The sequence below is a fragment of the Aphis gossypii genome, chromosome 2, assembly GCF_020184175.1.
Source record: "Aphis gossypii isolate Hap1 chromosome 2, ASM2018417v2, whole genome shotgun sequence".
Taxonomy (NCBI): Eukaryota; Metazoa; Arthropoda; class Insecta; order Hemiptera; family Aphididae; genus Aphis; species Aphis gossypii.
In genome coordinates this window covers 47,666,531-47,676,077 of record NC_065531.1, presented here as the reverse complement: position 1 = coordinate 47,676,077, position 9,547 = coordinate 47,666,531, and the positions used below count along the sequence as shown (strand labels likewise).

The window sequence follows — 9,547 nt, the reverse complement described above, 5'->3', positions numbered from 1 at the left end:
ATTTTGGGTTGTGTGTTTGTTAAAATTTAGTTATGATATCATTAATATCCGTATAATAATAAACAGCAAATGTCCCATCAGGTTTGGTTTTATATGAAAACAAAATTTAATTGTTCATAAGCATAACAAAAAAATAAATTAGATCCCCTCTACCCCCTTTAAAAGGATTTTTTCATAATTTAATGTACGTATACTATCGTATGACGCCAGCCCGCGGCAGCCGGTCACTTACCAACGACACACGTCGTATATATAATATTATTAATTTATCAATAAAAGACACCTATAAATAATTGGTCAGCTCTATGACATTTTTGGGAGTTTATTTGTGCATATATCTTTCACTATATTTGTATTCTCCCAAAAAAAGTAATAAACAATGGTACTTCCATGTACCAGGCACCAAGAAATTTGCCAATAGCCAACCAAAATCGAGAAGCCATCACCTTGATAGTTACTAATTATTCATTTTTAGTCATTTAAAATTATAATGTGTAAAAATTTCAAAATAGGTATATTTTTTTGCATCAGTTGTTCAAATTGGTCTTATTAATTTATGGGTAATGTACCTTCAATTTATATACATTTTTTTTTTTTAATTCACAAAGACTTCCATAAAGAATAAACTATATTTAAGTCGTATACATAATAAGGGGTTAAATAAAATAATTATTACTCGTTAAGTGCGAAAATTTCTTTTTACTCATTAAGTTTTTTTTTTACCATTATCACCTACCTGTGAAAAAGGTGGTCATATATTATATTATAACGGATACCCACGAATTTATTTAGTAATTCATCACTGACTGTACCTATTCTATTTATAAAATATAGTAGTATAGTTATAGTATAGTTTGATAATTTTTTTTTTAGCTACTACTATATTTTTATGATATTTCAACAATTATAATATATGACAAAAAAATTTTTCAATTCACAAAATGTTATTATAGGTAGGTATAATATTCGTAAAATTAAATATACACGGATATGAATATATGATAATAATAGTAACGAATTAAAAAGAGTTTGATAAATTATTAATGCTGATCACAAGATTTAGATAATATTATATAATGTAATTGTATTTTTCTAAACTGTTCGATGTTTCCTCAATAATTTAATCATATTTAAATGAACTTTGTTGTTAATTTTTAATGCGCTGAAAAATATTTTGTGAATTTTTTAGACATCAAAATATTATGATTATGATATTTGTTGTGAACTTTATAATCAAATACGGAAATAATAAGCTATTGTTGCTTGTTGGTTTTACTTTGACCGGAGCCCTTTATGTCAGTGAGTATTGGGGATTTTAATGATAAACGCTATCAACTTCACATGACTCACATAAATTATGGTTATTAAATTCATAATTTTCGTCTTTTGGTTAGTTATGATAAGATAAAAAATTCTAAGTACTTACGTTTGTAAAATGCTGTAGTAGACAATTATAATAAATCATCTACGTACTACAGTACAATTGGCCCAGATAAGTCTAAATATTATTATTTTAAATTCAGGACACAGTAATTATAGTATTATCGTTTTTTGATAATGTTCTTTTTTATTTGTTATCAATTTTTGAAACATTCAAACTTGAACTTAGAGTATAATTTCTAGAATCAAATTATATTTAGATGAAACTTGAGAGTACGGGGAAGACAACCTTGAACGAAATGAATAATTAAATTTATAAATATTTATAAAAACATTTTATAAAATGACATGGTATAATTTTAAAAATACAATTAATATTTTTGAGCATTTATATAGGTGTTTAAAATGAATGACGTTCTTATATTTCTTATTTGATTTATTTATAATACAAATTATTGGATAAAATATCTTGAATTTACTTTTTAAATAATAAAATTTTTTAAAATCGATTAATTTTATTTTTAAATACTATAAATATGTATTATATGTTCGTTGTATTAGCACTAAAATGGATTTATTTTATTGTATTATTAATGATTATATCATAGAATTAATCTTTATTTTTACCAAAAAATAGGTAGGTACCTAATTATTTTCAATTATTTACAAATTATCATCTAGCTTAGTGCCCTAGTCCAAATTATTTACCTGATAATCACAAAAACATCAACAAATGTAATGGTAATATGCAATTTTATGTATTTTCATACATACACAATTATTAATGCTTAAATTCTTTTAATTATTTGATTCTAATTTTTAATGTAGAAATGTTAGAAAGTGTAACTTATAATTTTATTATTAAATGTATTTGAGTTTTATTTATTTAGTTCAGGTAACTACAATAGATGTACAGGACAAATATGTACAAATACAGGTTTTAATCGTTCAATATTATGTGGTTTGAAATCATTCAAGAAAAACTCAAATAATATATGAATACAGAGATTACGTTAGTAACCATGGAAACAAACCATATATAGGTAGGTAGTAATGTTTTCTTATAAAACATTATTTAGTCTGTTCGTCAATATCTACATATTACAATTTGCTTCTGTTGCCTGGTTAATAATTGTATACAATTTTTAAAAAGTTAAAATATTTTGTTTTATTATAAGAATAAAATGATAAATTACACTATAATGAGTCACGTATAAGTGCATCTAAACATGTTCGTATTTTAATTTTATTCTTAATAATAGACTACAGGATTATTATCTTCTATAGGTTGTCCGTCTTCTGAATATCCTTTAATATTATGCTCTTATATAATATAAATATATATTTTATATTGTATTAGGTACCTACTGTATACCTAAGTAATACTTACATTATACTGAAATACTAGTACACAACTCATGATAATAAACCGATTTGCATTAAATTTATAAAATTCGTTAAATAATGTATTAAGTTTGAATCAAGCAGATTTGTATACATTATAATGGATATTACGCTATACACATACGTTATACTAATTTTTTTGTACGATAATTAGATTTTACTAAGCTATTGTGAATATAAGCTAATTAAACCATGGGCGTTAAAACTAAGATGTATATTGTAAAATACGCGAAATTATATTTTTTTAGCATTCTTAATTATAATCATAAGATTTATGTAGGAGGCACTACTAAATTGAGCAAAGTAGATTTATTCCAATATTAATATTTTACAGTACCTACGATTAAAATGGAAATATTGTAAGACATTTAAAAATAAAACATGAGAATATTCATTGTAAAATTTAATCATAATATCAAAATAATGATGACGTAGGTATCTATTAATGGTAAATACTTAAAAAACGTTGGGTATAATAATTTGATCATTTATTCGTGTAACAATGTATAAATTAATTTCGAAAGTAGTTTTTACATTTTTAGTATAATAAATACAATTTTAAAATGTACTATAGATGTGAAATGTTAATACTTTTAGCATGTTTGTGCATATACACGCATTCAGCTATAAAGTCAATTAAAAGCAAGTCGATAATTTTGCTGATTTTTAAATGACGACGATAGAATTTCAGTATATAGTACAACTGTACCTACAAGTTATAGCCACATAAAAACGAACGGTGAACAGGAAATACATTTTTCTGGCTTCTATCCATATTTTGAAGTGTGTACAGTTTTGTGTACTTGCGTGTTGAACTATCAATCTCATTAAAATTATTCAAAACTTCAATGTTTCACTCGTTGTTTTTACCCGAAATCAACTTGAAATCTTATTCATCGATGTTTTGTACAAAAATAATATCAGTCAAATACCCAACACTATAAAAGTATAAAAACCTTACACAGTAAACTTACGAATCATTATGCAGAAACGCGAAATTCAAATTAAATTATTATTAACCTACTAAATTTGTATTATTTACCATATTAAAATAAAGTAGGAACAGAGTAAGCTCAATATAACGTTTTATTTTACATTTTAAATAAGGTACAAATGGTACAGTGTACTCCAATATATTATCTTATAGTGTGATAATATAAACAATTAAACAAATCGGTTTTGTGAAGTAAAACTAGTGCAAGTATGAAACTTCGAAATGTTTTAGCCATCATAAAATTGAGGAGTAAAACTGGTTCTCCGAGTCTGCGGCGTGTCATGTCCGATAAAAATGGAATACCCGACAATACTATCGACGAACGACGAAATGATTACGATATAATATTATCTTACGATTTGTCATCGAAATAATAATGCGTGTGATCAAATCCACAAATACTGTAATAATTTTCCTTAGAAACAATAATAATAATCTAACGAAGAGAAAACGACTGGAAAATCTTAAAAAACCGTATTATTCGCGATTAAAACGCAGTATTGCAGTTCTATAAAAGCGCATCGTGCATCGAGCGTCGTTACGCATACGGGAAGTAGGAAAAATTTAAATTTTACGAGAAATCGCCCAAATGACGTGAACCCATTCCGATCGGTCGGGATTAGTCATCGTTGCACACAAATTCGATAATATAATATTACAGTAATATCGGCGAAAAAGGTTTGATTGTATAAAAAAAAAAAAAATCGTAATTCTTCCGATCTTTCGCCGGATGACGTGGCGGGCGGGCGTGCGTCGCAAAAATCGCCTTCATCATTATCACCCGAGCTCGCGTGTCCGTTGAACACGGTCTACAGGGTGTTTGAAGTGAACGCGACGGTCGCACCACTATCGCGTCTAGACGACACGTCATTGCACCGCCGCCCCGACGACCGTTGCGTACCGACGGCGAACGGGTCGAAGGGGGTAAAACGTCTCTGCGGCGGCGGCTGCTGCTGATACCGTTCGCGGTATGGAATGCGTTCGGCCGCGGTCGCCGGCTTGTGCCGGGTCTCGACCAATCGCGTGGTGCTGTTCGTTTTATGCCCATATAAGGTAATGCCGCGGGACGGGCGGAAAGCGGCGGTGCATCGGGCGAGTCCACCGCGCGGCGGCGCCGCATCTGGGGCAGGGAACCACGGTCGGCGAGCGCTGTGCGCCCCGCGTCCCCGGCCCATCGGCGCGCGCCGTCACCGACCCCGCCGGTTCGACGGCGATGGATTCGCCCGGCAGGATGCACACCGGCCCCGGACCGTTCGGCCACTTTACGAAAACTTCCGTAACCGTTCTGTCACAGATACGCGAATTCGTTTTCAACAGCTCCGCCAGCCAAAACGGTCGTCGGTTTCACATTCAACTTTTTAAAAGGTAATTATGATTTGATTATTTATTTTATTATCGCGTATGGTACTTTTTTTCTTTTCGAAACCCCTTTTCTCCGCCCCGTAACGAGGTAATTTTTTATTTTTTTATTTACCGCGTTTTGAGAAAAACCAAAATCGCCCAAACCGTCGGTAAACCTTACAAATTGCTCTTTTGACGCCCTCTCTTTTGTTAGCGATTCCATAGGAATCTTTCGATTTAACGTTAATAACGATATCTTTGTCGGCTTGTCGCCCGATTTAGTAAATTTAAATTTAAATTTAATTTAAGTTTTAGCGTCCACACCACCAGTATTTCCAAGAGGTTTTATAAATAATTTCTTAGTATTTCATAGGGTTTCTGCACAGACGATATGATAAATTACTATGTACGTATAATTATTAATATAATATGTATTAATACGTGCACGGTAATATTTATCATAACGATCTATTAATTTATGCTCAATTATAAGGGGTGGGGTGTTTTGATGTGTAACAGTTTTTGCTCGTCGTTTCTCACGGTTTTCGAACTATATATTGTATTATTCCGGTTACCACCTTATATATATATCTACCGTGTGGTGCACACACCCGGTGCTGCGTGTAACAGCCCTTTTGCGATCGGCAGTGGCGGCGCGGTGTATATAGGTGGGAGGGACGAAGTGGGGTTGATGACGACGACTATGACGTGGTAGTTGCCGGTATCGAAGGGCGGGGTCCATGGGAAGGAGTATCGGCGCTGACCGTACCGCATAGTGAGAGGAAAGCTACTTATACCGGTGTCGGTACTCTCACAAGACCAGTTTGTTCGACGATCGACTCGTTCGCTATCGACGTGCCGCTTTAATATTTATTCACTTTTTAAAAGTTTTAAATCGATTTTAAAACTTCCGTGTTCGAATTACTCCGTGGTTCCAAACACTTGGAATTTCTACTTTTATTTATTTCTGGTACGTGCTTTATATTATTTTATGTATGTACCTTTATTATCGTCGTCTCTATACGATATCGTCGTCCGGTCGGTGGTTTTACCTAATTAAATATTATCGCGTGTTGTGATTGGGTTTTTACTACGGTTTATTTTCGAACGTTTTGAATTTTGAATTTTTTTTTTTTTTTTTTAACGACATCGTGATGGTGTGTTGATTTCAAACGAAATTTGTGGTATATCGTGTGATTCTCTAACGGCTTATTAATTTTTCAAATTGAACACCCGATGAATAAAATTATATCATAATTTTCTGTCAGCTTCATGAACTACTTATCCTGTTCAATTTAAAGTTTATTATTTTATTACTTTTTTTATTATCTTTTTAAATTTGTATTTTATGAGTGGAGATAAAAGCCATTGAGTTTGATTAACAGTCACCAATTAAATTTATATCTTTTTTTAATATCATGTATTAATGATGAACTAACTTAAATTTATTTTTTCTCATTATAATATATGACTAACAGTTAAGCATAATTTAATGATAAGTACTTTGATTAAATTAAATATTTTTTTCTGTAGTACATCTGTTTCTGTACTAAGATTTAATTATTGATTTAGTAGTATCTTTTTCTTACAATTGAAAATAGGTATTCACATTGGTGCATTTTTTAATAGGTACTTCGTAGTATTAGAAATAATTTATATAGATTTTAGTCTTAATCAAATTATTAGGTTTATTAATAAATACCTAGGTATTATTTATTAAACTTCTATTTTGTAGTTGATTAGTAAATGTTCCCATTTGTTTATACTTGAATAATATATGTATGAAAATTCTAAATTTATATTTTTTTTTCTTTACAGTTTAAATAAATTAAAAAACTAACTCAATATGTGTGACGAAGAAGTAGCTGCATTGGTAGTAGACAATGGATCTGGTATGTGCAAAGCCGGTTTTGCCGGAGATGACGCACCTCGTGCTGTGTTCCCATCTATTGTTGGACGTCCCCGTCATCAGGTAAATACTGAAGTCTTTAAATTCAAAAGTGTCAAATGTTTAACTTAATATTTGTTATTATTAGGGAGTCATGGTTGGTATGGGACAAAAAGACAGCTATGTAGGAGACGAAGCCCAATCAAAAAGAGGTATTCTTACCTTGAAATACCCAATTGAACACGGTATCGTCACCAACTGGGACGATATGGAAAAAATTTGGCATCACACATTCTACAATGAATTGCGTGTAGCCCCAGAAGAACACCCAGTATTACTTACTGAAGCTCCCTTGAACCCCAAGGCTAACCGTGAAAAGATGACACAAGTAAATATTTATCCTAATTTTAAAATAACTTTATTGCCAAACCCCAATTATTCACTAGTTTTCTAATCACTTATTTAATTTATAGATCATGTTTGAGACATTCAACACCCCGGCTATGTATGTAGCTATCCAAGCTGTACTTTCATTGTACGCTTCTGGTCGTACCACCGGTATCGTCTTGGATTCTGGTGATGGTGTATCTCACACTGTCCCAATCTATGAAGGTTATGCTTTACCTCATGCTATCCTTCGTCTCGATCTTGCTGGCCGTGATCTCACTGACTACCTGATGAAAATCTTAACCGAACGTGGTTACAGTTTCACCACCACCGCCGAACGAGAAATTGTTCGTGACATTAAAGAGAAATTGTGCTATGTTGCATTGGATTTCGAACAAGAAATGGCTACTGCTGCTTCATCAAGCTCATTGGAGAAATCCTATGAATTGCCTGATGGACAAGTGATCACCATTGGAAATGAAAGGTAGTTTTTATACCTAATGAATATTTTGTATTCAATGTTTGTAAATCATATCTAATGTTTTATTTTATTATTAGATTCCGTTGCCCAGAAGCACTATTCCAACCTTCCTTCTTGGGAATGGAGGCATGTGGTATCCATGAGACTACCTACAACTCCATCATGAAGTGTGATGTAGATATCCGTAAGGACTTGTACGCCAACACTGTATTGTCTGGAGGTACCACCATGTACCCAGGTATTGCCGACAGAATGCAAAAAGAAATTACTGCTTTGGCTCCATCTACAATGAAAATCAAGATCATTGCCCCACCAGAGCGAAAATACTCAGTATGGATTGGAGGATCTATCTTGGCTTCTCTGTCTACCTTCCAACAGATGTGGATTTCCAAACAGGAATACGACGAATCAGGCCCATCCATTGTGCACAGAAAGTGCTTCTAAATACTTTTATATTTATTTTCCTAAAAAACTGTATTTTTTATTTGAATTTTTTCCTTTATTTTATATTTTAATAAGAATCAAAATTATAAAAAAAAATCCGATGCATTAGGCCTACATTCCAGTAAGTTATTTACAGCTCAAAGCATTCCTTTATCATAGCACGTCTGCTTTTGATTTATAATTTTTTATACTGACTGAATGAAAAGAGAATATAATTAAATGTATTTATTTGATAATTATTTACGTATATGGAATTTTTTTTAGACATTCCTAAATATCCAAAGTTGTCTTATAGGCAAAAATATTAGGATTATAATTTTATTAAATTCTCTCTAAAATATTTGAAAAATAAATGTTTGTAATTTATTATACATGTCATTTTGTCTATTGGTTTTCTAAATTATCTTATGCTAGTTCCTCACTCACAAGGTCACATCATTGTGATTTGAATGGTGTTACAAGAATATAGTTGGTGTCTCGTGTTAATCGTCTCACAACCAAAATACTGAAAGAGAATGCATATGAGACGACATAGGTGGACTGAGGACCAACTAAACTCATGCTTGTGTTGCCTCAAAAAGAGTGTGAAGCTACAAATGATATGAATTACTAACATCCTTGTTTGTTTCAAATCCAATAATGATTCATGTGTGTGTCATAGTATTCTTTTGCTATAACTCATGATTTATGATATTAAAATATCATTACTACTCTGTTGATTAAAGATCAAAAAACTCTTCCTGGGTTCAGTAACAATTTGTTCTTTACAAAATAAATTAAAACCTCTGATGTTTGATATTCCATTTATTGTGATTATATTATTATTTAAAATTTAAATTAATATAATAAAATATTAAGCACAAAACTATTTAAAATATTTTTTTACAGAAGTTTCTAATACTATTAAATAGTAATAAAAAAAGAAACTAAATTAAATAATTTAATTTAATTTTAACTTAGTAATTTATAACAAGTAACTTTCTTAATAATAGAAATTGTAAATACAGGTATTAACAAAGATAATATAATGTGGACAAATTAAACTGATTTTCCTTGTACTAACATTTCTATTCCAAATGTTTACAAACGTATTATAATACTTAATTGAATTTTCATAAATCATAATTAGATTTTAGGAAAACAATGAATTTAATATTAATTTTACAATAGTTAAGTTTTTTTTGTGAACGTCGACGAGTACTTGATAAGTTATCAATACTTCGATTTT

General features: G+C 31.0%; 1 protein-coding gene and 1 long non-coding RNA gene across 3 annotated transcripts; both read left to right on the top strand.

The window, feature by feature from the left end:
- Positions 1-340: 340 nt before the first annotated feature.
- LOC126550568 (uncharacterized) lies at positions 341-4,500 on the top strand. Its single transcript, XR_007604676.1, has 4 exons — positions 341-560; positions 1,190-1,299; positions 2,271-2,423; positions 4,010-4,500. It is a non-coding gene; the product is annotated as an uncharacterized LOC126550568 (long non-coding RNA).
- Positions 4,501-4,977: 477 nt separating this feature from the next.
- On the top strand, positions 4,978-8,690 carry LOC114132557 (actin-5C). 2 transcript variants are annotated; one of them, XM_050202416.1, is made up of 5 exons: positions 4,978-5,143; positions 6,938-7,091; positions 7,156-7,395; positions 7,481-7,878; positions 7,953-8,690. In XM_050202416.1, exons 2-5 carry the CDS (start codon positions 6,966-6,968, stop codon positions 8,317-8,319), a joined length of 1,131 nt encoding a protein of 376 aa, XP_050058373.1. In that variant the 5' UTR covers positions 4,978-5,143; positions 6,938-6,965; the 3' UTR covers positions 8,320-8,690. The 2 variants fall into 2 exon arrangements, with proteins under 2 accessions (XP_050058373.1, XP_050058374.1); XM_050202417.1 differs by lacking the exon at positions 4,978-5,143 and adding an exon at positions 5,925-6,089.
- The last annotated feature ends 857 nt before the right edge of the window (positions 8,691-9,547 follow it).

What these genes read in the sequence shown, in the direction of transcription:
- LOC114132557 (XM_050202416.1), top strand. Translation starts at nt 6,966, where the DNA reads ATGTGTGACGAAGAAGTAGCTGCATTGGTAGTAGACAATGGATCTGGT. An exon ending in ACCGTGAAAAGATGACACAA is followed by an intron (nt 7,396 to 7,480) that starts GTAAATATTTAT and finishes TTTAATTTATAG; the next exon opens with ATCATGTTTGAGACATTCAA. An exon ending in ATCACCATTGGAAATGAAAG is followed by an intron (nt 7,879 to 7,952) that starts GTAGTTTTTATA and finishes TTTTATTATTAG; the next exon opens with ATTCCGTTGCCCAGAAGCAC.